The sequence below is a fragment of the Fopius arisanus genome, unplaced genomic scaffold (genome assembly GCF_000806365.1).
Source record: "Fopius arisanus strain USDA-PBARC FA_bdor unplaced genomic scaffold, ASM80636v1 scaffold00109, whole genome shotgun sequence".
NCBI classification, from domain to species: Eukaryota; Metazoa; Arthropoda; class Insecta; order Hymenoptera; family Braconidae; genus Fopius; species Fopius arisanus.
This window is the reverse complement of record NW_011887848.1, coordinates 65,408-93,407: the sequence shown is the minus strand read 5'-3', so window position 1 is coordinate 93,407 and position 28,000 is coordinate 65,408. Positions and strand designations below refer to the sequence as shown.

The following is a 28,000-nucleotide window of genomic DNA, read 5'->3' as shown; positions in this document are numbered from 1 at the left end:
CAATCGCACATGCGGCTGGACCGTGGTCGGGGAAGGCTCGGCCAACTGTCCTGACCAGTATCTTTTACATACTTTCTAAAGAGCCTAGCCGAGGCTCATCCGCATGATTTTTTTTATTTTGTAAGTGAATGCCAGACTGGGAGATTCACTTTTACGCGGTCGGTCTGATTTTCTTTCCACGTAATTCAATTTTTCATTTTAGTTTCGGTGGTTTGAAAGTTAGTCCACTGACTTAACGTCCGAATGTTATATCACAGTCCTTGGAAGTGCCGGAGATGGATGTCAGTGGTTTAAAATATTTTGTTATCGCTATTGTTTATTTTACATGTGAGTATAATCAACAATTAATCATCAATTAATCATCCATCATTACATTTATTTTTATATTCGCGAATAAGTGAAAAGCTCATTTAATCTTACAACTCTAATTCTCCAAATAATTGTGGATCTACGATTATTCAAATCTCCAATTATTTGCGCGGGAATTCCTCCCCATTTAATTTATTTTAACTGAATTGCGCGTTCGGGTGCATTTCAAATGGGGATTTTTCGTAATTCGCGCAATTATTCCATTAGAAAATCTCCAAAATACTTTTTCATTCCCAATGCGAGTTCGACGTGCGACGAATACTCGCACGCATTATTTATCGAGGTGAACAATCGATATGATCGATGCAGCAATTGAAAATAAGTGCGATGATAATGAAGATTGCGTTGAGGATTGACATAAATTGCGATGTCCTTTGCCTCAATTCCATGGGATGCTTGGAGGTCTGATGAATCCTGACGAATGTCAAGGAATTCCATGCGATTATCGCGTGTGATCGATCGATCGATGCAAATCATCGGTTTAATGTCAGTCTTGGTGACCTGGAATGTTTTTTCAATATTTTTTTCTTTGATTCAGGCAAGGTCGAGGGACAGAATAAGACTCTTAAGGATTTGTTTAACAGTACGTCTTGTGCTCAACCACCGTATACCTGTCCACATCCGCAGATTCAGTTTTATCTTTACACGAGGTATTCAAATTTATTCGATTTGCAACCGATTTTATATCATTCATTAATCTTTCAATAAATACAATAGTTCTTGTTAACCAATTAATTGAAAAGAGAATGAGAATTTTTATGGGGTTTTAATTAATTAGTGAGTCATAAATAAAGATAATTAAAATCTTCTGGGAATTTTAAGACACAAAATTATCGACTAATTTCCGTAATTTATTCACATTTTAATGATAATTCGTTTTGAATTTTTAATTAATTTAAAAAACATTTTTCACTCTTATTTTTTATTGATAATAACATTAATATTCAGATAAATCAATTTTTTTTATTGCAATATGAAAATCGGGGATCAAATTCAATTGGATTTTCGGTAGATAAAATTTCTAAAAGTTCTTGGAATTCTTACAATTCTTTTATTGTTCTCGATTCTTCGTAAATTTTGAAAAGATGGAAATGAAATGGAAATTGAGTCGGCTTTTTTTATCGAAGATTGTACCCAGCCTTGAAATCGTGAAAAATAAAATTCTTTCTTCGTGATTAAAAAAGGTGACGATTCCCCGACGTCAGTCTCATGCATAAATTGAAAAACTTTTAGTTTCAAGATCACGATCACATTTTATCGTAAACCGAAAGTGACCTCGATTCCTCGTCTCACCTTTCTCTATATTAAATGCAAGTGGGGACTTGCGTCTTTATGGCAGTGACATTTAACGAATGATGGGGATAATTTTTTGGCAATTTGGCCATGGACTTTGTTTTGCAGGACGACCCAGAAAAATCCGGCTTTGTTGAACGTCAGGGATCCTCGATCACTCGATTACACAACTTTCGATAAATCGCATTCGACTAAAGTCATCATCCACGGGTTTGGGGGAGGAAGGAATTTGGCCCCCAGCACTGATTTGAGGAATGGTGATAATCAAGATTATTTTTTTATCAAGTCTTTAAAAATTTCATTTCCTCTCAATTTTTAGGAATGAATTATCGAAATTTCTGGTAAATCCATCAATTGCAAAAAATTTTACTGATAAATAACAATTTCTGGTGTTTTTTTAGGAATTTTCACTTTTAAAACCGAATTTTTAGAAATTTTATTAAACAATTTCAGAGTCGATTGTTTTTTTCTTCAAATAATTTCATTTCGTCATAATAAAAATCATAAAAAAAATGTTTAATCCCCTCTCGATATTTAGAGTCGAATCCCCAGAAATTTTATTCAAAAATCGAATCTCCCTTTATTTTTCTGTACAAATCGTTCGAAATCATAATAAATAAAAAATGGCATATCCATCAATTGCAAAAAATTTTACTGATAAATAAAAATTTCTGGGGTTTTTTTAGGAATTTTCATTTCTTCTCGACTTTTAAGACCGAATTTTTGGAAATTTTATTAAAAAATTCTAGATTCGATTGTTTTTTTCTTCAAATAATTTCATTTCGTCATAATAAAAATCATAAAAAAAATGTTTAATCCCCTCTCGAGATTTAGAGTCAAATCCCCAGAAATTTTATTCAAAAATCGAATCTCCCTTTATTTTTCTGTACAAATCATTCGAAAATCATAATGAAAAAAAAATCCATTCGCCGTGTCGTAAAAGAATTATAAGTTCCTCAAAATTTTAAAGAATTCCAAAATAGTTTACCGTAAAATCAGATGATAAATTAATAAAAACGTTCAAGGTCCGTGTTCCATTTTCCTTAGATTCATTATTTGCGGTGTGTGTTCATGAGGTTGAGATTTAATGGAAGTTTATAATACGGAAATTGAACGTGAAAGGCAGATGCAGAACTTCAGCGAAAATGCACGGCCATTGACCGGAAACTAGTGAGAGTAACACCACAAGTCGAGTTGTCTTCAATTATTACTATTTGTTCATTCGAGATTATTTCTAAAATTACTCACAATTGTTTATCATTGCGGCAAATAGCTTTCCCTATTTGCCGCAATGATAAACAATTGTGAGTAATTTTAGATTCCATAATAATTCTGTACTAAATTATCATAAAAAACTGACACTCTCCACATCAGGATGTCTCCAAAGGGAATATAATTATTATTAACAATTTCCTCCAAAAAAAATAAATATACAATAAATAGATTTCATTCACGAATATCGCGGAACTGAGGGGTGATACCGATATTTTCATAGAAACCTTTTTTACAGCTCTCAACTTTTTCAACAAAAAATGTTTATACAAAAAAATGGCTATCTCCCTTCAATTCCGAGATATTCACCAAAAACTGGCCTGGAAAAAAATCCACTTGTCCTAGTGAACCCCTTTGCTACTCAATTCCTTATTTGTTATTAAAAAATGGTATTGTTTCTTTAAAAATCAAAGGAAGCAGTAATTTATCATAACATTTTTATACCGTACATATAAATTTGCTCGGGTGTTTTAATGAGTGTATTACTCATTAAAAATAATAAAATCAATAATATGCGATTAACAAATGATATAATTTTTTGTTTTTTGGTTTTAGCATTTTTCAAGCGCGGCAATTACAATATAATAATAGTAGATTACGGTTCATTGGTACGAGAGCCATGTCTATCGCAAATGCAATGGGGTCCGGACTTTTGTTCGCGTTGTATTGCTCAATTGGTGAGGTACTTGAGGGATCATCAGCGAGGTACACCAGTGGAGACTATTCACGTTCTGGGGTACAGCGTTGGTGCTCATATAGCTGGCCTCATAGCAAATCATCTACCCGATGACAAATTGGGGAGGATAACGGGTACTTGACTCCATTAATGATATACAACAATGTAATTCATCAGCAGTCCAATAATCTGGTTAGATCGTGTAATTTAGATGATTGTTTCAGGTCTAGATCCGACAATATTTTTTTATATGAATGGAAACAGATCCAGGGACTTGGACGAGACCGATGCGCACTTTGTCGATATTATTCATACAGGTGCTGGCATTTTGGGACAGTGGGGACCAAATGGTCATGCCGATTTTTATGTCAATGGAGGCTCCAGTCAGCCTGGATGCGCCTCTACGTCGATACTCAGTTAGTCCCATTTTTTTTTTTATTATATAGTCATTGTTTTATGGAGAAAATTCAGGGATTGCTCTCTCTCTCATTCAAATGATCTATCTCTTCCGTGCAGAGAGATTTATTTAGTGTCATTTAGTGTCGTAATTACGAGAACAGATAGTAATCGAATATTTTTTTCTCAGGATATTTATTGAATATTTTGTTATTATTTAGGCATTTGATTTGTTTTTTTTTGTATTTTATAATTATTAGTCCCATTTTTTTTTATTATTTAGTCATTATTTTGTGGAGAAAATTCAGGGATTATTCTCTCTCTCATTCAAATGATCTATCTCTTCCGTGCAGAGGGATTTATTTAGTGTCGTAATTACAAAAATGGATAGTAATCGAATTTTTTTTTCTCAGGATATTTATAGAATATTTTGTTATTATTTAGGCATTTGATTTGTTTTTTTTTTGTATTTTATAATTATTAGTCCCATTTTTTTTTATTATTTAGTCATTATTTTATGGAGAAAATTCAGGGATTATTCTCTCCCTCATTCAAATGATCTATCTCTTCCGTGCAGAGGGATTTATTTAGTGTCGTAATTACAAAAATGGATAGTAATCGAATTTTTTTTTCTCACGATATTTATAGAATATTTTGTAGTTCTTTAGACATTTGATTCGGTTTTTTTGTATTTTATAATTATTAGGAACACTATCCTGCGATCACACGAAAGTAACTCCTTATTACATCGAGTCGATAACGACAAAGTCGGGATTTTGGGCGGCGCCTTGTCCAAATTTATTCTCATACATCATAGGGTTGTGCCGTCCAGAGGACGACGAATGGATCCCGATGGGGGAAGATACCCCTCATACGTGAGTTACTCATTAAAAATAAAAATAATTAATCCCTCGAGAAAATAGCGCCTCAATCAAACAATTCGGCATTTTCCCGAGTCATTCTGCTAATTACGTTAATGAATGAATGAATTGATTAATTACTTTTTAATCAACTTTTGATCCTCACTGGAAAATAATACTTTTTCCAATTGGATTTATATTACAAATAAATTTTATATGTATTAATAATGATGACGGGAATGACTCATTGTGTGAATCGATGTTGAATTTATTTATTTATTAAAATTTCTCAACATTTCGCGATGATTAAGGTAAAAGGTAAAAATTAAGTAAAAATTAAATAAATTAATGATTAACGCAAAAATTAAAAATGCAGTTTTCACGCGATTTTTTGAGTTTTTTTTTGTAGATTTAGTGGTAATAATGGGAAAATTTCCGAGATGAATGGGAAAATTCTTTAAAATTTCCAGCGCAAGAGGAATCTTCTATCTGTCAACAAACGGACACAAACCATACGCCCGAGGACATCCAGGAAAAAAACCACCCCAGAAAAATCGGAAGCAATCGTTCTACCGCCAGTATTAAGTCTGCTAAAGCAGCTGATAAATATCATCATCGAATAGTCTCCAAATAATTCATCGTATTGTGTTCTGTCCGTTATCTAAGCACTTCTACATTTATACCCATTAATGTATCTCATTAAAAAAAATAATTATTGAAAATTGTAACAGAAAAATGATAATAAATACCTAAAAGAAAAAAATAAATTGATTTTATTGCGATAAATTAAATAAACTAATTAATACCAGAATAAATTAATATCTACCATCCCATTTAATCATTAATAATTAATAATAAATAATGAATAATCATTGGAAAAATGATAATAATTCATTAATTAAAAAGTAATAATTGTTAAGAATAAATAATTAATTTTTTTTTTTGGTTTTCTTTTTATTCATTTTTTCAAAAAATTCTGACTATCAGTTGATATGAGGGATTCCTGTAATCTAGGGATTTCTAGGGATTTTGTTGGTCGTGACACTGGGGACGTTTGGTTAATTAACATTGGCAATTGATCCGGTTGTTCAGAGGCTGTTCCAACCCACTGGCAGTTTTACCGAGGGAATCTGTCAGATTGTCAGTGGATCGGTTTTTAGTGTTGTCCCAACATTTCCTGGGCAGAAAGTCATCAAGAATATCAGCTAGAATCAATCTTATAACAATTCTTGAGATCAGAATTAATACTTGGATCGAAGGAAATCGATTAGTTCCATTGTTGTTTTACGAGAACTCCAGAAATTCCAGCGGGCGTTCCATCACTTGTTTGAGGGGTAAATAATTCGACTTTTACTCTGTGCTTTGTAGTTTTTTTGAAAAAATGGATTTAAAGTCTCATTATCAGTCCGGCCTTTCCAAATTTTCAGTCATCAATCGGAGTTATCAGTTGATTCTGTGGGAAATATTTGGGAATATTTATAGATTTACCCCAAAATTTATTCGATTTTTTAAGTGTGAATAGCCCCTCGAAGAAAAGATTCATTTGTTATTTAATTCGTATTCTGATTTTATTTGTAGATCGAAAACGCCAGGATTGTGTTATTTCGGAAAAATAGTCGATCATAGGGAATAAATTGTTTACGAATTTTTTAGGATTGCTGCACTTATTGTTTTTATTATTTAATTATCACTCGTAATTTCGTCGTTTCCTTAAGTTTCTATTTTTAAATAGGAAAAAATTGTGTGAAAAAATTAAGTTATTTTATTGAAAATCAAGAGAGTTGATATTTTTAAAAATTCAGAAAGGATAATCCATCCGTTTTTATAATAATAAAATCATTCCCCTTCCTACAAAAAAATCATCGATGAAGTATTCGCTGACTCCTCATGTCCGCAATTTTTTGATGATTAATACACGCGTACTCGCGGTAATTGCGATGTGCAATTATTTTTTAATGAATTAATTCCTTGATAATAGAAATGTCAATAATCCTTGCGACCTTTTTATCAATTTTTACTGTCAGCGGATTCGATTGCGGAAGATTTCTTTGTTGTTCCGATGGATCGCTCACTCGATTGGAAAAAACTTGTGCCTGTTATCAGCAAGGGATTGCTACTGATAAAAATAGTTAAATCCAATATTTGACGCTTGATTTGTATCTTACTATCGCTAACCGGTTCTCATTTCCGGCAGTTGAATCTATTCTCGTAAAAAATAATTTAATTGATAATCGATGGCTACAACCGAGAGATTCATTATATTCCCTGAATTATTCATAATCACAATTGAATCTCTTTAAATTTAATTTATAACTGGAGTAACAAAAAATACAAACGACAGACGGGAAATAAATGATTTTTTCTCATTAATTATTTCAGTTGAAATTAAAAACGAAAATGTTGAAATTGAATTAAATAATCAAGTGGAGAGGAAAAACATGTAATTTGAGTACTAATCTATTTAATTTAGTTCCCACAATAAAACAACTCATAAAATAATCACGAATACCCCAAATTATGACGATAATTAATTATTCATTGATAACTCACAAGATTTTCGGAAATATCTTCAAAACCAAGGGAGATATGAAAATTCTTTTAATAACCTTTTCTGTAGCTCTCAATTAGCTCTAGAAAAAAGGTTCGCACTAGAATTTCGCTATCTCCCACAATTTCAGAGATATTTGCGAAAAACGCGTAACGTCATTGATCCACTTCCTAGAGGCAATCGTTTCGTTTCAGATTCTGATAAAATGATAAAAAAAATTTGCTGCATTGGTGCGGGCTACGTCGGGGGTCCTACATGCAGTGTCATTGCCCTAAAATGTCCAGACATTTGTGTAACAGTTGTGGACAAGAGTAGAGATAGAATAGCCCAGTGGAATTCTGATAAACTTCCAATCTACGAGCCAGGTCTCGACGAAGTTGTTTCTCAATGCCGTGGAAAAAATTTATTTTTCTCAACGGACATCGAAACCGCTATTCAAGAGGCGGATCTCATCTTCATCTCGGTTAATACACCGACTAAAACATTCGGAAATGGCAAGGGACGTGCTGCGGATCTCAAATACGTCGAGAGCGCAGCGAGAATGATTGCCGAGATTGCGACAAATGATAAAATTGTTGTTGAGAAGAGCACTGTACCAGTCCGAGCTGCTGAGAGCATCATGAATATTCTCAGGGCTAACAATAAGCCTGGAGTATCTTATCAGGTATAAACTACTCTTTCGAGAGCAGCCATTATAAAAAAAAAAAAACGAAATTAAACTCTCTTCCTGAAGTTTTTATTTTAAGAGCTGATCTCAGTTTGAAAATGTATCGATTGTTCTTGGAATCGATGAATGAGGATAATATATTGAGGGAACTCGATAAATTTTTTTTTTTTTAATGTTTCAAGTTTGTCCGATTTTTCCCCTATTTTTCTTATCTTTGATAATTTTATTATCGCCTTCAGATTAAATATATGTTCAGTCACCCACGGATTGGTAGAAAGCTATAGAAAAATAAGATCAAACCTTTTTTTCTTCCGTGAAGATTCTCTCGAATCCTGAATTCCTAGCGGAGGGGACCGCCGTGCAGGACCTGTTGTGCGCAGATCGGATCCTGATCGGTGGAGAGGACACCCTGGAGGGCCAGGCAGCCATCGAGGAGCTCTGCAGAGTGTACGAGCACTGGATCCCCCGGGAGAATATTATAACAACCAACACGTGGAGTTCTGAGCTGTCAAAACTAGCTGCCAATGCATTTTTAGCTCAGAGAATATCCAGCATTAATGCTTTATCAGCAATTTGCGAGAAAACTGGAGCTGATGTGTCTGAGGTGGCGAGAGCTGTTGGACTCGACTCGAGAATTGGCTCGAAATTTTTGCAGGCCTCTGTCGGTTTCGGGGGCTCGTGCTTCCAGAAGGATCTACTCAATCTCGTGTATCTCTGCGAGTGCCTCAAACTCCCGGAGGTGGGAAGATATTGGCAGGGGGTAATTGACATGAACGAGTACCAGAAGTCACGATTTTCTGCTCAAGTTATTTCGTCACTCTTCAATACTGTTACTGACAAACATATTTCACTCCTCGGTTTTGCTTTCAAGAAGAACACTGGAGATACTAGAGAATCACCTGCCATTCATGTAGCTCAAACTTTGTTGGATGAAGGGGCTATTCTTCATATTTATGATCCCAAAGTAATTAAAATATTTTCTTTTTTAAATTTAAAAAATAATGTAATTGAGAAATGAATAGATTGATCTTCGCAGTTTCATTAAGAATTTTATTGATTTTCATTACAGGTGGAAGAAGCTCAAATAATGGAGGACTTATCGCCACTCGGATTGTCAGATTTGAAAACCAGGATAAATATTTATCATGATGCTTACACAGCAACTAGAAACACCCACGCAATTGTGGTGTGCACCGAGTGGGACGAATTTATGGTACTGATAATTCAATTTTTGTTTACCATTTACCATTAATTAAATTACTCAATTGTCTGAGAATTCCTTGATCTCTCAAGGAATTGTTCAGAGAACAAATCAAAATACAAATTCTGTTTTATTTAACTCAAGGAATTGGACTACAAGAAAATATTCTCCGAGATGACGAAACCCGCGTACATTTTCGACGGAAGAAAAATCCTGGACCATGACAATCTCCAGAGAATAGGCTTCAATGTCCAGACAATAGGAAAAAAACTGACAAGAGCTGCGATTTCGCGGGTGTGGGGCAGTCAAACTCAAGTCTAAAGTATTTGTCGCGACACATTTCCCCACTGATGTGTCAATTTGAAAGAAGTATTTCCCTATAGGAACTCTCAATCATGTTTATTTAGAGTATATAATGATTCTACGTACCAATCCTCAATTTTTTATGCATTTTTGACGCTTAATACAGTATACTATGATTCTATTATTCATCGAGGCATTTATAAAGTTTTATTGACAAGAATTGTACAAATTTATGAGATTATAGCACAGACTTACAAAAAATACAATTGTCGTCCATTAATGAACAATTTCCTATTAATGATTTCTGCAAAACAAAAACGTTCCGCGTTTCACCCAAAAACTTTGAGAAAAATCAGACTTCAATTGAATTCTATAAATAAAATTATCCAGCTCCCCTGAAAAATTTATCCTGTCTCTTGGATACGCGGATTTATACAATGGACACAGAAATGTCTCAGAAAAAGCGTTTAATCCATTTTTTTTTATTCGAGGACTCACGCGAATTATCGGCAGAACATTCCAAAATTCTCTCGCACCATTTACCTCCAATTTCCCCTCGTGATCATTCCACCTGCCCCCAACGAGGCACAACCCCTCAATAAAAATTGATTTCCCATCATTAATCAATTCCTCACGTTCTCTAGAATCCTTCACCCCCAAAACGTGAGTTTCCAACTCAATTTCTGTGATATCCGCTGCGAGTTCTCTCGAGAACATAATTTTTATCGTGGAAAATAATTTCCTGGGGGCAGAAATCAGTCCCAAATCGATGGGACCCCTCGGGAGCCGATCCTCCAGCCAATTCCGCAGAAGGATATATTTTTCCTTCAACCGTTCAATCCCCATATTTTCCTCAGTCTTGATCTCTTGATTTTCCCAAGAAATTCTGAGTCGTTCTAATTTCGAATTGAAATCATCAATCTCCTCTCGCAGAATATAATCCAACGGTTTCGAGTACTCCACAGAAAATTTATCAGTCATTACCTGAATATTGAAGACTCCAGGGAAATCATCCACAGGTTCTTCTCGAGACATTTCAAATCCTCTAGCTTCCAGATGACAATTTCTGTCAATAGATCTAATTAAATCCAACGACTTCAGAAAGTTCTTCACCTGGACCAGATCCCTCATCATCCCCACGTCCTCATCCATCCCAAACACCCTGAGGACGTCATCGCCCTCCTGAATGGCCTCCACATGCTTGAGAAAATCTTTATATTCGCATCTGTCAGGAATCCGCACAAATCCCGCGACTTCTCCTCGAACCGCGTAATTCCTCCTCAGCCCGACCTGTTCATTACAAAAATCCTTGAGAACTTCATCGACGAACACCTGGTCCTCAGGGTCAAGAACTCTCCCGCCATAGTTACACCTCCCAACGAGATAGAAAATTCCCTCCAGGAAATGATTCCTTCCCCTTTCGAAATCCGTAATTATCAAAAGACTCTGTAACTGTTTGACGGAAATATTGAAATCTCCAGGTGTGAAGTCATGGGGGACGTTCCACCCGCGGGTCCCGAACTTCCCCCGCTCCCTCAGGATAGAGTGATAGAGAGAGAATCCGTAGATCATCTTCGAGAATAGTTTGTCCCTGCCTGGACAGCTGGAGATGAATTCCATTTTGTTGAGGGGATCGGAGTGATAGCAATTGAGGAGAGAGTCCTTCAGGTCTTTCGGTGGACTGTTGGAGATCTTGATGGCATCCTGAAGAATCCCCACGGGAAACGCCTCGCAGGGAAGACTGGAGAGCCAGAGCCGGAAGCCCAGAAGGGCAGGGGTACCACTAGTCTTCTCTTCATGGATTTTCTCGAGAAGGAAAAGGGTGGAAGCATCCGCGAGGTGGCAATTCTGGATGACCACCCAGGCCCCCTCCCTCTGGCAGTTCCTGATCAATTGATCGATCGTTGAGTCCTCAGGACCTCCCAGAGATACTGTGAAGATCTTCGAGGTGTAGCCGAATTTTTTCTCGAACTCTGTAATCATTTTCAGAGGCTCCATGTATGTCGGTAGAATGAACACCAAGGGGATGAGGCACGTGGACTCTGAATATGATTGTAATAGTCCTCCAGGGGATGACGGAGGCACCCCGCACTGGGTCATCACCATATCGACGAAGCCCTTCACAGATTCGAGAAGTTCGCTGGGCTTCAGGAATTTGACCAGCAGCAGCTTCTGAAAGATCGAGAGGCGTGAACTCCAAGGAGGCGGGAGATTATCATCTTCTGGGCGGTTCGGTGACAAGAATTTCCTCCAACTGTCATCATCTTCAAGGCTTCTGGTGATTCCTTCGAATACCGGAAAGCGTTCTTCTAATCTTTGCAATTTGACCGACGGAACTGCCGATTCGTAGTCCATATCTTCGGCTTTCTCGAAGAAACAGTCGACTTCCTGGGGATTGAGGGCATCATCACTCGACAACATCTTGAGACAAAGCAGGAACGAGTAAACAATCTTGTGCTCCTCGAGTAATGAGTTCCTGACGCTCGAGTGGAGTGTCTGGGCGAAGGAGCATTTCAGATACTTCAATCGCTTCTCGATTACGTGACTCCTTCTGGAGGCGTCTATGGACTTCATGAAGAGTTGCGTGAAAGAGGTCAATGAGAACTGATACATGACATTTAAAGATGTCAGGGAAGTTGTGGTGTTGTACAAACTCGCGGAAAATGAAGTGAATTTGCTGTAACACTCTCTGAACATGTCGATTTCCTTTTTCGCTTCTTCCGTAGCTCTCTCCTTCCGCATGATCTCGACGGACAGCTTCTTCGAGGCATCCAGGATCTTCAGAGCTTTCTCATCCTCGAGAATCGAAACTGATGTTGATGTTGAAGAGAGCGTGACGAGAATGTTCTTTTCCTCCTCGATGAGGATCTGCTTGTTTCCGTTACTTCTAATATTCAAGTCATTAAATTTCTCCTGGAGCTCCGGTTGTTCCCTTGACACAACGATATCAAGCAGTTGCTCGTGGAGAGCAGCTGTGGGTAGATGAAAGTTGATGACATTTGTTTTTTTGAGGATGTACGGATTGAGTGCAGGATTCTGAAGTCTTGTGGTCATGTAGAATCGAAATCCTTCAGTCTCTGCGTTCGATTTCCCAGACTTCAGCTGATAGATGACGTCTAGGTCCGAAGGACTGAAGTTCTCACCCAGATTCTCCAACAGAACCGGAGAATCGACCTCTAGGCACGCCTTTATTGCCTCGACATAATGAGAAAGTCGAACTTCTGACGACTTGAAGACCCTCAGGTTGTTCTTCTCCTCGAGCTTTCGAATCCAAGTGTTCCCCTGATTTTGAGGATCGACCAGGAGACACCAGAGCCCTGAATTCTTCATGATAACGCCATTCTCATCGTAATATTTGTTTCGGGATAACCCGGAGAGCCTCCAGGAGTCGATGGTAATTTTGGATTCAAGACTGACCAGAAAATCGTATTTCTTGGAGATGGCTACCCGTTCCCCCTGGAGAATCTCCTTCCAGCGTTCGATATTCTTCAGCCTATGGACTTCGTCGTACGAGGCAAGGAAAGCGATGACCCCAGAAGAGATCAGGAGATCACCAGCTAGGGTCTCCAACGAACTCTTCAAGAAGTCGACTGACCCCTTCCACTTGATCTTCTCTCCATCCAGACTCGCAATTAATCCCTCAGACTTCCCTAGCTTCTCGGTGCAACTCCTGACTTCATTCTCCAACTCGAACTTCTTGGCTAGAGTCTCTCGTAGTGTCTCATTCAAGGCCGTTAACTTTCGTGTCAACTCAGCGAGTGTCTTTCGCTTCTGATTGAGAAAGTCCAGGCTCTCGTTGCACTCTTTCTCGGCTAGAGCGAGTTTCTCCTTCTTGGGTGCAACGATCTTAGCGACTTCGTCGTAGGATACCATCGCCCTGACCCATTTGCAGAGACCCTCGGCAGCACTGGAGGCCTTCGCCACGATGTGAGGCATGAAGTTCTTGTCCGTCATGTACGTCTTCTTCACGACTGACATCAGACTCGGTGGAATGTTGTCCTTGTCGTAGTCCTTGAGCATTTGAAGGAAGTTCATCTCACCGAGAATTCGCTTGCTCGGGCCCCAGTAGTCCATCGATTTCTTCCCAGTCACTGGATCGATGACTCTGTCAGAGGACACATTCAGCATCACACAGACAGCTGCCAGCACCAGCTTCACGGTGTCTGGTGGATTCTTCATGGCTTTTACAAGAGTTATGTCCGCAGGTTTTAGGGTATTCAAAGCTGCGATGGCATCCTCCAGGATCGGAATAGCCACCGCCAGATCAGCTTCGCACTCTGATTTCAGAATTGCAGCAATCTCAGCAGCATTGTTCGCTATCTCTTCGTCCTTCTTCACCTGAATCGTTGCATTCTCCACTATAATATTCTCAGTTTCAATTTCCCTCATCGTCTCCTCCGTTTGTCTCGCTGACAATTCCAACTGAGGCTTCAGATCTGTCAGCGTTGACTTCATCTTCGAGACTTCTTGCTCAGCGTACTGCAGCTTCTCTAATCCTATTTGGTATCGGTGACGAGACTCCGTGATCTTCTCGTGTTTCTTTGTGATGATCCGGGAGTACAGCTTCATCATGTGAATGAAAGCGTAAGAACCTGGTATTGTCCTGTAGCTGTTGATGGGTTCAATGAGTCTGGAGTGATTGTAGATATCAACAGATGCGGAGATTATTTTTTCCTTCGTGAAGCTGTTGATTACTGTCAAATCCTGGAGGAATCTAGTGCTGAGAAGCTGAAAGGCTTCTCCCGGCCAGTCCTCAAAGCAATCTATGAAGCAGAAGTTTAGAATATTTGGGTACGATTTTAACAGCCGGTAGTTACTGTTTCTTCTACATCTCATTTCATCAAAAAGATTTACGTAGAGAACAAAATGAATCTTCTCCTGGCACTGCACGTGGAAGTAGTTCATAACTTCGATTATTCCAATTTCGAGGTTTCTGTCGCCATTTTGAGCTGGAAGCCGTGCGGATTCGATGATCTCTTGACGCTCATCATCTTCAGGGAATAAATCTGGAATCTCGCCGGTGGATATCAAGCAATTCATGTCCATAAGGTGTTCATGCTTGAGATACCGACAGGGAACGAAGAAGGCGCAGTCGTTGGTGCTGCCTGCGATGGACTTTGCAGCTTTCTTCAAGTCTTCTCTCCAATTGGAGTCATTCGACAACTCGAAGAATTGAGATTTTTGAATGAAAGAGGACAACCTAGTGAGGGTACGCCTCCCCGTGGAGCCTCCGCTCATCGATAACATCAGGAAGTTACCTGACGGGGTGCAGAGGCATCTGCAGAGGCGAATCAAGTGCGTCACAATGTCAGAGGAGATGATGATGTCCAGCTTCTTGTGGTCTTCTACAGCTTCATTAGACTGAGCCAAGAGAGAGACCAATTTAGTCCTGAGGATTTCCCTGCTGCAGGTGACCTCTTCGTACCTCCGACGTCGCATCGCGTCCTCTTTGTGATCTCCTGTGTCGATAAAATTACAGAACAGCAGGCTCTCGAAGCTCTCTGCTGTCAGCTGATCGTTGTGCTTCGGAAGGTGATCGAAGATGGAGTCGAAGGAGTCCTTGAAGTGAACACCGATAGCTTCCTTTATCGTGGTGAACAGCCAGTTCCGTTGAGCTCCGGTCGTCATTCGATCGCCGAAAACTCTGAGGGTCTCGTGAGTCCAAAGACGAATCAATGTCACTTTAGTCTCCGCTGATTCACGGTGAATCAAGCTACAGCCGCTGATCACACGTCCAATATCCGTCAGATTGAACAGATGTGTGATGTCGGTCAAGGGTATGGGCCGCAGCTCCTTATTCGTCGAAATGGAATTGAAGACTTGAATCACTGCGTGAACCATCGAGTTCACACTGGAGCTGACATCAGCACTAAACTGATTCTTCTTAAGATTATTCAATAACAGAGTCGAGAAGATTCTGAAGATGTTGTCTTTCGAGGGAGGATTCATCGTGTAGAGACTGAAGTGTCTGATGAACCTGGAAGGAACAGAGTTACAGGTTCGAAGAGTCAGAGCCGACAGGAACATGACGTTCTCAACGAATATCTTCTGGAATTTCTCGTCGTTGTTGCTGCAGCCGAACCAGTAACCGTGATCCATCATCTGTCTGATCAACTCCAAAATCGATCCCCTATTCTCAGAATCATCCGTCATCATGTTCAGATCATCAATGAAATTGATCGAGTACTTGTCCCTCTGTGGGGCGTACCGTCCTTTCCTTATTCTATTGATCTTCAGAAGAAAATACTTCTGCGCCTGCTGGGAGGATGTCCTCGAGGTCAAGTTGAAAATATTGGATAAGTACTCGTTGTTGTATTTTGGGAGCTTCTTCTTCAGAAGAAACTGCATCATCGTTGTCTTCCCGATGGATTTATCTCCGCAGATGATGAAGGGAACTTTGTGTCGGATGTGACTCTCGAAGATTGATGTCAATCGAGTTGTGTGAGCAGTTGGAATGAACTTGAAGTCGATGAAGAAGTCTATGGAGTTCTTCAGGATCTCCGCCCAGGATTTCCAAGCACCAGCAGCTTTGAAGACATAATTGTAGTCCTGGATTAAACCCTCAGGAAGGACTACGTCGGGTTGACTGATCTCTGCAGGTCGTCGACACCACATGGAGGCGCAAAATTCGTCTAGCTTGTTTCTGGATTCGTCAGAAGACAACGTCCCACCCATTCCCCAGATTATTGAGAGAATCAGAGCTGCTTGGAACCAGATTTCGAAGTGAGTATTGAAATTAGTTGACGTCCCTTCCTTTTTGTTGACGTCCAGGGCATCTAGCAGATAAATCCTCAGCAATTTCAGGACCGAAATCACCAGATAAACTTCACTGATCTTCAGGAAAGCATCTGAGACATCTTTCAAGAAATTTAGGACAGATTCTAATCCCCAATTGAGGACATTCGTCATGAATTTGCAGCTTTTCGACTGAATGTAGTTCTGTTCAATCACCCAAGACTTCACGTGTGATCTCCAACCAATGGTATCACCTTCCAAATGCACAACTCCACACCTCGAGATCATCGCTGGAGACGAGTCCTTCAGACTATCTGTTTCAAAAATTATGGAAGTTGTATCCGAAATTGTGACTCCCTCTCCAGAATCCAAAAATAACGTTCGATTATCATCCAAAAGTGTAGATAAGTTGTCCATCCAGGAAGAGTCGATAGAACCATCGAATATCATCCATTTTCTTGAATTAAAGTATTTTATTTCAGTTCTATGTGAGAAGTTCTTTAAAACTGCAGTACAAATTCCGTCGATCCATTTTCTCTGACCACCGGTGACCTCATTATACCCGAATAAAGTATCTAGACTCATGGACTTGTGATTGATTGTTTCGACTTCGATCCCTGAATAATCAATCTCTGAGTGTAATCGAGACAAGCATTTCGATAAGATCTTGAGGATTGTCGTCTTCCCCGAGAGGGAGTCCCCGACGATCATGAACGAGTGCTTGATGTGAAGGATTTCGTATATTTGGATCAACTTCAGTTGGAAGTTCTCAGGGGCTTGGAAGACATCCAGCAGCTCCTCCAGGATTCTGAGAAAGCTGCTGTAATCAGGAGGGAACACCTGAGCCCTTGGAAAGATGTCCTTCACGAACCCCAAAAAGACCGGAACGTCGTTTTGCCTCAGAACCCCAAGATGAACGTCAATGATTGACCTCAGGACGATCAACACTTCGTCTTTCTCTTCGGAGAACTGGAACTTGAGTCTCACCGAGTTCTTGATAATCGCAGTCAATGACCGAAGGCCGAATACGTACCTTTGATCGGCGCTTAGTTGCTCTGCACACAATTTATAGAACATCTTCATCTTTCTGGAGATAACATCGGCTTTTTCAAAACCCGCGGAGAGCAGATTGACTTGAAGAATCCGTTCCAGATCAGGAGGATGAACTGCCACTGGCCTAAACATCGTCCTCAAGTTGTCCGGAAGATTCTCGTATTTCTTGAATCTGGAGAAGCTGCCAGGATTCAAAGTCATGGTGACAGTGATGAATCCCGAGTTTTTGACCTTCGATAATTCTCCGAAGAAGTCGAAGCCCTCGAACTTTGAGTTCTTTGAGTTCTTAGAAGACAGAATCTTCAGGATTTGACTGAATCTTTGAGTGATTGCCGATAGAATTGGAACTTCCGCATGATTTATGTTCCTGAAGGTCGCCCAAGCACCGCAGGAGATGATCCCCTTCAAAATACTCGACACCCTCTCGCAAGTCAAATTTCTCGTGCAATTGATCAGATGAAACTGAAGCCCCAACTCGCTGATCGCCAGGTTCTTCACTGTTTCTGTTTTCCCGGTGTTGGCAGGACCGATTAATGAGCAGAAATAATTGTTCTTGCTTGCTTGAAAGATCGTGTGATAGATCCTGTCGGTCAGGGGAGTCCTTATCACCGGAGAATTGATCAATGAATTAAATTCAAAGCCGTAGGTCTTTGTCTCGTAGATCATCTCGATTTTTATCGAATTGTCGACGTAATAGTGTCGCAATTGTGATGCCCAATTGAAGTCTTCGATGTCTGTCACTTTCTTGTCGATCAGCGAAGCGACAACATCTCGTTGATGGATTAAAATCGAAGCGAGATTCATCAGGATTAATCTCTGATTCTTCCGGAGGATTCGACCAGTCTGATTTCCATTCTTTAATTCATTCGTTGCAGCAGTGATCGATAAATTTTGAGACTTCAACAGAAGATCGAAAATCGAAGGTCTCGAGGCAGAACCCCGAAGACAACTTTCGACTCTCGAAGTCCAAAATATTTTCAAAGTCACAGAAGAAACGCTGAAAATATTGGAAACAAAATCGACGAAATTATCTGGACCTTCACGATTTCGTTGGATATTCAAATGAATATTCCGCTTTACTGCATCAATCATCGATCTTTCAGTTTCAATCAGCCATCGCTCCTCTTCAGGATTGATGCCGCTGCCTAAATCAAACTCCTGATCATAATCACTAACAACCGCTACAATATTCCCACTAGATCCCAACCTGACGTTTTTAACTCCATAAAAGCACTTCTTCAACAATCTCAGGAATTTATCAATTCCTCTCCTAGGATCATCACTGAATATGACTCCGAGAATCTCATGATCCGAGAGGAAGTGAAACCTCGGAAAAATCGACCTCATCTTCTCCAGATGCTCGGAAATTTTCTGATTGGCAGTCCGGATGAAGTCCTGGCATTGTCTGAGCTTATTCAGATAATCAGAAGTCCCTCCGATCTCACGGAACGTTGGGTTCCGCATGATTCCACTCCTGACGGAATTCAGACGTTCATCGATTTTCTCGCAGACGTCGTAGATCACCTCAAACTCTTCAAAGTCTTCACTCAGAACACGATTCATCTCTCCGCATTGATTGAGTTTAAGTTGTCTCGAATGCTCGAAGATGGGTTTGATAAGGATCAGCTCGTTCTGCAGACTATTCCACACGTCAATGGTATCCCGGACCAATATCAAACTTCTGTGAAAGCTATCGACATCATCAGCAATTGGTTTGACGAAGTAAGATCCCTTCATCTGCTGCACCTTGACCAGATGCTCCTCCATTCTCACCTGAATTTCCACCTCCTGATTCACGAATACGAGTCTTCTCTTATCCCCATCAGCTTCACCGATATCGAACATCACATCATTCCACTCTTCAGCCATGTCGTCCAGCTGCTGCTGCAGGGCGAGCTCCTTGTTGGCAGAGATGCTGATGACCTCGTACTTCTCCATGTTCTCGATGAGATCCAGAGCGATGATCTTCCTGAGAGTTGTTCCCGCATTGGGAGTGATGTCGGACCCGTAGATGATCGACATCTCGTTCCAGTGTCTCCTAGCGAGAGCAGGATTGCACATGCAATTGACGAGTCTGATGTACTGCTTGAAGTCCTTGACGTGTTGAATCACCTGGAAGCACAGCTTTAATGGTGCTGGCTGCTGCATGGGATCCGGATCATCAATTATCCCTGAGAACTTGAAGGGCTTGTTCGGCGTTGTCATGTCCAGCTTGATCTTCGTCTTCGTGTTCTTGTTGAGTTCTGTAAACTCATCAAAGTAGTGAAGCGTGATCTTCTCAACTTCAGATGAATCGATGTACTCGAATGGACCGTCAAGCCAGACGCTGTTGTGCCTTCGCCACAGGAAAATCATTTTGTTCAAATTGTAGAACGGCATGATGACGTCTTTAATCTCGTCGACCCTGGGAAAGGTCGTCTCAGGGAATTTGAACAATTTCTCTTCGTGGTTTATCGCCTTTATCTCCTCGTCAACTTCTTGCACCTTCGACACCAAGAGCTTCAAAAATTCTATGTATTCATGCACACGATTCGCGTCGTCCATGTTGTCCATTATTATGAACTCCGGAATGATCTCTTCGACTTGGCTGTTCAGGACATTGATCTTCCGCTGGAGCTCGTCCTCTAGTTCACTCTTCATCGCTTCACACAGAATATTGCTCTGGGTGAAGACCGATGATATTGAGAACAAATAGTTAATCGTCGATTTGTTGAACTCAATGTGGTCTTCCGATAGATCTGTCAACTGCAGCAATTCGCTCAGCATCTCCACGGAGTTCATGATCTTCTTCTGCAGCTTATCCACAGTCACTGTTGAAGCATGTGCCATTGTCTCGCTCAACTCAAAGAGGGCCTTCGCGTTCTTCGGGATATCAAGCGCTGAGTTCTTCAGTCCCTCGAACTCATCGAATATCGATCTGTTGTAGTCCCAGTGGTAGCCTGTCATTTTGTCCATCAGGATTTTTATCAATCCAGAGATATTCCGATGGAGATTCTCCTTCGCTTTTACCTGGCTCAATCTTCCAACGTCGTAGTACAAGTACGAGACCATCTCATTGGTCTTCGATAAATAAATGTTGAATTTTTTTACATGATCGCAGTAGACGGTGAAGTCCCTGGTCTCCGATACGAGGTCCAGGATGAAATCCCGAGTGCCTGGTGTACAGACGTACCTGAACCCCAGGACGATCTCTGAGAAGTGATCCTTCAGCGGTTGGAACAGGTTATCCAGAATTTGAGACAGCTTGTCATGCGATTCCTTCAAGAACCATTCCGGAAGATTCACTCGGATGTGATTCTCGTCGCTGTCCTCGCACTTGAAACAGAGTAAATCGTTGCTGACGATATTGGAGACGTCGTCGATCACCTGATGATAGACACCAGACACTTCATCAATCGAGGGTCTCAACGAGATCATCGGTTCGTAGTCTTCACGCTTTTCGAAACCATCAGTGATAATTAATTCGAAACTCAACTGCGGGCAGAGCTTCACATCCTTGATAAAATCCAACATCTTCCTGACGGTCTCCATCATGTTCTGAAGGATCTGCTGGACGAAGAGATTCGTCGCGCATCGCATGAACCTCGACTCCTCGTCCTTCTTGATCCTCTTCAGGTGCCTCTTAGACAGCACTTTCTTCATTATTTCTTTGTAGTACTCGTGCTTTATGATGGATGTGCTGTTCCGCAGGTTCTTCGTTATCATTCCTTGAAAATCGGATATATTCAGTAGACCGAGCTGCCGATACCTCGAGAAATCAACGATCTCCGATGTCAAGTGCTGTCTAGCTGTCGAAATGATCTGCTTCATGAGATTTTGGGATAAGAAGTAGTTCGACCTGAACTGCTTCTTGTTCTTCAAGAACTGCCGATTGTTCTGGGAGACGAGGGGCTTTTCCGTTGGGATTACGATGATTTCTTCTGGTTCTTCCGCTTCCTCTTCCTTGTCGTTGATTACGATCGACGAGACAGCGAACTCCTGCATCTCCCCGACGTACAGCAGTTTTATCTCTTCGAGGAGGGCCTCCAGGCATCTGGGGTATTTGGTTTTCAGGGTTCTGGGAATCAGGTTGATGATGTTGGTCTCCCAGGAAGGCATCAGGGGACTGATTGGAATCTCTTCTGCCCATTCCTTCAGCTTTATTATGTAAAAGGACTTCGGCAGCTTTGGCTTGAAGATCTCAGTGGACTCATCCTCGGAGATGGTTCTCGACCGGAGATTGTTCACCGGTTTCGGACGCCTGCAGGAATATTTCGGAGGAATTCTGCTCTTGTTGATCAAGGGCAGCGGTGAGATCGCCTGCAACAGCGGGAGTTTCGTCTTCTTGTGCACTAGGTTGTATAGTTCTTCTTCTTCACCCATATCATTCCAACGTCTAATAATTATTCGGTTAATTTCATTGGGGATTGTTTTGCGGTATTTATAGATTTCCTTTGGGGACACCGCGGGGGCTTGAGGACCGAACAGACTGGTGAAGCAATAGCTCAGGTCGCGGCTCGTGGAGATTCATGTTTAATCGATAGTAAACGGGGAAAGTGGAGACGAAGAAGATATCGGTGGTTCCCCGGACGAGGACTAATCTATACTAGCCATTTTTTTTTTAATTTACAGGTAACAATTTGTTCACCTTTTTTCGGCAATTTTTTTCCCCCACATTTTTTGCTGACGATAATAAAACGATCAGAGACTTGAAAAATATGGAAATAATTTTTTTTCGTCTCGACTTCAGAGAGTGATCGAGAATTTTTGAGGAAGCAAAGTCATTTTTTTTTTAAACTGAATTTTGGGAACGAAAATTACACGTAAAAAATACCCATATATGGGATTGATTGAATTTTTCCGAACATTTTTCTGCGTTTTTTCTTAACTTTTAAAAAGAAAAACTATAGAGAAAATACATGAAAATTATGGCACCTCCTCATAACTTCGTGAGCCATTAAGTATATTTTTTCATATAAATCCCATTTATAATTTGCTAAGAAATTTAAAAAACGTGAATTTTCGTTGTGTATGACGTAGAGCATCTTAAAATTCAAATTTCATTAGTTTCCCGCGTCCCAATCGATAACAGAGATACCCCGACAAGATGGCGCTTACGGGAAACGCCGGAAGAGTCGAGAGGGGCGAGAGTCCCTGGTAAACAGCTGAGAGCTCACATTATCCAAGGCAAAACATTGTTTTTAACAATTCCCTGGGTCTCACGTTGAAAATTTTCATTTTTAGTGACTGGATCGAGGTCTTATCAACATGTCCACTAAATCCTCGGTCGATTTGCGGGCAGAACTCGCAGAGTTGGTCAAGAGAAAAGCGGAAATCGCCGTGAGTTTTTTTTATTTCCGTGGGATTTCAGATTGACAGATGCATTGTACTCCAAAGTGCAAGCATTTTTTTTATTTGTACATTAAAATAATCCTGGCACATTATAACCTGTTCCTTTTCTACGGAATCGTTGGATTATCCTCGTCGACGATTGTGTGATGAGTAGTTGAAATTTCTTTGTTTGAATTTTTGAGTGATTTTTAGGTTAGAATTGCGCCAATTTCCCTGTCAAAATTCACTCACTGAATTCATCGATTGGGGATGATTTTTTGGAGCAATTGAGTTGTTTATTATTATTATTGTTTATTGTTTAGGACACGTTGGCGAATTTGGAGCGGCAGATTTATGCATTCGAGGGAAGTTATCTCGAGGATACCCAACTCTATGGAAATATCATTCGAGGGTGGGACAGATATTTAGCGAGTAATAAAAATACGAATAGTAAAGCTGACAAGAGAAATAGAAAATTTAAAGAGGCTGAGAGATTATTTTCGAAATCTTCCATTACATCCATGGCTGTGAGTCTGAAATGTTTAATCTTTATTTTTTTTTTAATGAAGTAATAATTCAGTCGAGCTATTTTATTTTCATTGCAGGCTGTCAGCGGTCTAGTGGAAAATCCCCAGGAAAAAAGTAAGGACCTCAATGGATATTAAAAATTCAATTACTTCTGCTCTGATTTATTTTTTTGATTATAATTTTTTTAGATTGAGATTTAACTTTTAGCATCAATTTTTCTGGCTAGATTTTTATTATGTCTCGTAGATAATTTCGAGAAGTGTTTGGTTAAATCTGAATCAGATTGTGAGGACTTTTGTTGAATTTTTTTATTCATTATCTGGTGGCGAGTGCATGGTTATTATTTTTATTTCATGTTATGTACGATTAGTCTAGTCTTCAAAATTAAATAGAGAAAATAATGACACCGATATTGATTTTTTCTTTCCAATGTTTCATATTTCTTTCGCATTTCTGGTGGTAGTTTCGTTATTTTTCGTCATTATTTTTGCTCCAGGTGGTGGTTTTCGTATTTTCCTTATAAAAAATTGAGAATTAAATGATCAAACTATAAAATCACATCGTCATTCCTAAGTAGCAGATAATTTGGAGCACAAATGGTGAAACCCAATGAGTTTATCACATCAATCTGTGAATTATGCAATTGTCTCGTTAATTTTATCGATTAATTTCCGTAATTCTCAAATTGAGGCGCTCAATTCGTTTCCCCACGTCTCCATAATTATTGGTCATCACCATTAATTAGTTAATTAGTTTAAAAAACCCCTCATTTTTAGTTGAACGATACAGTGAGTCGGAGTCACAGATGGGAAACAGCGGGAGTGAGGATAATTGCAACTATACGAATTCAAATGTTGTGACATCAGGAAATAGCAAAGACTCGAGTGGAAAAAATCACACGTCGATACAATCCGGTTATTCCCAGAATAACGGGACAATTAGTGAATCGACACCATTGACTAATGGTCCAATGTCCAATGGGGGAATTGAACATGTCTCTACACCAGCTAAAGATGGACATGGAAATAGTAAAGAGTCGAACAAAAACAGATCCTCGAATAGTGCTAAAAAGAGTAGCAACAAGAGAGCTCGGAATAGGTAGAAAAAAACAAATTGAAATAATTGTTTCACGTGAAAATTTTGCGTTGTCGATTCTCGCATTTTTTAATATTCTCGTACAAATAATAATAATAATAATAAACAATGAAATTTCAATTTATCTCTCGCAATTCGAAGATAATCAAAATCATGAAGATTATACGAGTAATTATCCTTTCTCTTCTTTTTACGACGATGAAAGTATTATTTCTGTGGATAAACGTGTATTTACTAGGATTTTTATCGTAAAATTTTGGTGATCCAAGTGGTAATGTAAGGACTTTTATAGGTTTCTTACTGTTTCAAAGTGCATGAACATTACAATTTGAGAAATAGTGACTGAGGTGAATTTATTGAGGATAATTATACAATTGTAAGTGTTTTCATTGATCTAGGAACTGTCTGTTCATTTTTTTTCCAGAGAATCGTTACGTGACTGTGAAATTCACTCGATTTAAATTTACAATTTCATTATCACTAGATAAATGCCGTAATTAATTACTTGTAAATAACTGTCAGAACTCCATTACTCAATCGTGAATTTAATAAATACATTCTTTTCTTATTGAGTCTTTTCATCCCCTGAATGCTCGAGACAAATCCAGAAGAATTTTTCATTATTATCGAAGAATTCTACTAGATTAATTGGTAATTATAAAAAATATTATAAAAAATGTGCTGGACGCAGCACTTTACAATATTATTTAGAGAAAACCATTGATTTCAGGAGAAAATACCAAGAGACCTTTTTTCCTGGAAATCTAAATGTCGACAATAAATGTCTTTTAAGATTTTCTCGATAAATGGATAGTTTCCGAGATAAATCCGTAATTAATACAAAATAGGAGGTTGTCCTCTATTTTTTTAGTCTGATGCTGTGGAACTCGCCGCCCACTAGGGGAAGGAACCTCTTGACGCTTTCGATGGAAGGTGGACGTTTTGGGGGCTTTGATTTAGATACTACAGCATTGAAACCGTTGATATCGTCTGCTGTGTAGGTGACAGTTCTTATCGAACCGTCTGCCTCCACCACGGAATATTCTCCCTTCACAGTGTCACCGTCTCTTTCCTCCCACGCAGATTTCGTGTCCCCTGTGTAACCATCAAGGACCCCATAGTTGAAGGAATATCTGGGGTATTCCTGGGGGAAATCCAAATCACGAGAATTAAAATTCACCCGTGAAAATCACATTTTTCACGTAAAAAAAAAGTCGACCACCGGAAAATAATTAAAATGAATAATAATCGATAACTGGAATGAAAAAATAATCGCAGGATGTCTATTATTTAGCAATTTTACCAATTATTTACCAATTATTTTTCTCTGAATAACTTTCTATTTCAGAAATAATTGAAATAAAAAAAATAATAAATAAATAAAAGGAACGGCAATCTCAGGGGAGGTCTTCATCGAAGAATGGACTGAAATGTAGTCAAGAGAAATTTAAATGTCATAAGACAATTATTTCTGTGTAAGTACCTGGTGTTGTTGATTATTGTGATGTGGAATAACAGACCCGGAGGATTTAATAATCGGCGGCGCAACATAAACTAAAGACGAGGTCTTTCTGAGGGGCGTATAAGATATCGGAGAAGAAACTCTGACGTAAAGTGGATTCGAGTCTTCACTTCCTAATTTTTCATCAGCAATTCCAAATGCACAGGCAATTGGAATTTGTTGGGAATTGCCTTGAGGTGGTCCTACCTCTTCGCACGGAATGCTGCGACTGAAAGGTCTTGGCCTGGAAATAAATTCAATCAGTTGCAATTCCAAATAATCAATTACGATATTACCTCATGTAGAACTGAGCGTCAATTGACACGGAGATCAATCCCACAGCTGCAATTATCTGTCAACGTCAACAAAAAATTGACAATTGCACTTCGTAAATCACCAGTCGAGTGGGTAAACACTTATTTAATCGCGAAAAAAAAATGGAAAATATTTCTATTGCATAATGGATGAGTCGGTGATCAGTGGGACAGAATTGTTTTATGTTTGGATGATTATTTGTGGTTTTATTATCTGGAGATTGATCGCAAGATCGAGTCAGCGAAATCGTGAAGTGAAATGAGAGAAACTGACACCCGTGGTAATTATCGATGTATCTCGAGAACTATCGATTTGACGTCGAAACTTTAGGGAACTTTTTTGTAGCTGATTGAATTTATGAAAAAAAAGATCTTCTGATTTTTTCTCTTAAGATCGATCATTTTCGAGATATCGATATTACAAATCTGAAAAATTCACATTATCACCATTTTTTTAAGGAAAGTTGTGGTTTTATTAAACTTCACATTGTAAAAATAAATTTCTTCGTCATTTCCATTGTTATTGTAATATACAATAATCAATCAATAATAATACTAATAATAATAACAATAAATATATTATTAACGAAAAAGGCATGAATTTAAATGAAAATCCTGATAAATTTGGAATTAAACATATTTTTTAGAATAAAGTGTAAAAATTATTTTTGAATGAAAAAATTGTCATGAGTGATTGAAACGTTTGTATAGAAAATAATGACGACAGTGGATAAAGAAATGATAATCACCTGCAACGTAAACATTTCCGAAGGGAAAAAAATTCGCACTAAATTGAAATCCTGACACTTGAAGCGTATGTTGTGTTGCTCTCTGTACACGAGTATTGCAGCATCCCTGGTGCAATCTCATCTTTATATACCGTGCAACATTCACTCGGTCCTGTGGTTCTTTTTTTTTTTATGTACTTCACCGCGAGTGCTCATCCTCCAGCGAATGTGTAAGTAAAAGCACTTTTGCTTTACTTACTCTGGCAAATGCGCAATTTCAATACCGAATCCAGTGAATACCGCTAACACCGGGTGATTGTTCAGTGGAAATCGTTGCAGGTCGAAATTGGTTCGGCATTGCACAACCAATTTTCTTTTATTTACTTCCACTTCATTGGATTTTCCTTTTCCCGACACGATTTTTCTTGAATTATTCCGGCGGAACTTCCGGTGAATTTAATTTTCAATCAATTATAGAAAAATAATCGATTTCAAAATTTTTTGATGATCGATTATTAATTGTGGTATTGCTTTCAATTATTTTCTCGATTTTTCTCTATTTTATTGAGATTTTATTGATATTTTGACGGATTTTTTGGGATCAGTGAAATAAAATGAAGAAATTTCTTGAAATGTTTTCGAATCATTCGGTTTGTGAAGATGTGATTGATGGGGTATTTTTCTAGAACAAATCATTCAATTGGGGCACGTCACGGGGGTCAAGTGACTGACGTTTCCATGAGCTGAGGAAATGATAAATTTTATTACCCCTGAACCCACGAAAAACAATTCGATATGCAAAATGGGAAATTAGAATCACCGAATATTTGCCCGAGCTGAATTTTCCAAATATCTCCTGATTGAAGAAAAATATTGATATTTTCATAATGACCTTTCTCATAGCCCTCACCTTTCCCTACAAAAAGTATATAATAAAAAATATCGCTATCTCCCTTCAATTCCAAGATATCCGCTAAAAACGGCTTCGAAAAAAATGTGCTTGTTCTATTTTTCCACTTCTCAACAGAATTTCATCAATAATTAATATATTATTAACTTTTTTTTCATTTTCCCATAAATAAATTATTCATGATATATCAGAAGTGTTTAATTATTATTGCATTGGATTATTGCATTAAAAACAGATAAAC

General features: G+C 39.0%; 5 protein-coding genes across 8 annotated transcripts; 3 read left to right on the top strand and 2 right to left on the bottom strand.

The window, feature by feature from the left end:
* The first annotated feature begins 21 nt into the window (after positions 1-21).
* On the top strand, positions 22-5,607 carry LOC105271386 (inactive pancreatic lipase-related protein 1). Of its 3 annotated transcripts, XM_011312915.1 has the most exons (8): positions 22-120; positions 203-327; positions 908-1,019; positions 1,771-1,919; positions 3,490-3,744; positions 3,822-4,026; positions 4,713-4,881; positions 5,337-5,607. In XM_011312915.1, the coding sequence occupies exons 2-8, from the start codon at positions 276-278 to the stop codon at positions 5,487-5,489; spliced, it is 1,095 nt and encodes a 364-aa protein (XP_011311217.1). In that variant the 5' UTR covers positions 22-120; positions 203-275; the 3' UTR covers positions 5,490-5,607. The 3 variants fall into 3 exon arrangements, with proteins under 3 accessions (XP_011311217.1, XP_011311218.1, XP_011311216.1); XM_011312916.1 differs by having other exon boundaries at positions 22-327; positions 3,835-4,026; XM_011312914.1 differs by having other exon boundaries at positions 22-327.
* Positions 5,608-5,970: 363 nt separating this feature from the next.
* On the top strand, positions 5,971-9,848 carry sgl (UDP-glucose 6-dehydrogenase sgl). The gene is made up of 5 exons (XM_011312913.1): positions 5,971-6,200; positions 7,609-8,078; positions 8,401-9,045; positions 9,151-9,294; positions 9,427-9,848. Exons 2-5 carry the CDS (start codon positions 7,620-7,622, stop codon positions 9,601-9,603), a joined length of 1,425 nt encoding a protein of 474 aa, XP_011311215.1. The 5' UTR covers positions 5,971-6,200; positions 7,609-7,619; the 3' UTR covers positions 9,604-9,848.
* A 13-nt stretch (positions 9,849-9,861) lies between these two features.
* On the bottom strand, positions 9,862-21,735 carry LOC105271428 (dynein heavy chain 12, axonemal-like). The gene is made up of 2 exons (XM_011312982.1): positions 10,129-21,735; positions 9,862-9,876 (listed from the first exon to the last, which is right to left on the bottom strand). Exons 1-2 carry the CDS (start codon positions 21,733-21,735, stop codon positions 9,862-9,864), a joined length of 11,622 nt encoding a protein of 3,873 aa, XP_011311284.1.
* Positions 21,736-22,464: 729 nt separating this feature from the next.
* Eaf6 (chromatin modification-related protein EAF6/MEAF6) lies at positions 22,465-24,874 on the top strand. Of its 2 annotated transcripts, XM_011312908.1 has the most exons (5): positions 22,465-22,509; positions 22,597-22,692; positions 23,007-23,210; positions 23,289-23,325; positions 23,988-24,874. In XM_011312908.1, exons 2-5 carry the CDS (start codon positions 22,621-22,623, stop codon positions 24,311-24,313), a joined length of 639 nt encoding a protein of 212 aa, XP_011311210.1. In that variant the 5' UTR covers positions 22,465-22,509; positions 22,597-22,620; the 3' UTR covers positions 24,314-24,874. The 2 variants fall into 2 exon arrangements, with proteins under 2 accessions (XP_011311210.1, XP_011311209.1); XM_011312907.1 differs by having other exon boundaries at positions 22,485-22,692.
* On the bottom strand, positions 24,731-26,978 carry LOC105271382 (cuticle protein 21-like). The gene is made up of 4 exons (XM_011312910.1): positions 26,871-26,978; positions 26,104-26,159; positions 25,790-26,051; positions 24,731-25,450 (listed from the first exon to the last, which is right to left on the bottom strand). The coding sequence occupies exons 1-4, from the start codon at positions 26,883-26,885 to the stop codon at positions 25,166-25,168; spliced, it is 618 nt and encodes a 205-aa protein (XP_011311212.1). The 5' UTR covers positions 26,886-26,978; the 3' UTR covers positions 24,731-25,165.
* Positions 26,979-28,000: the final 1,022 nt, after the last annotated feature.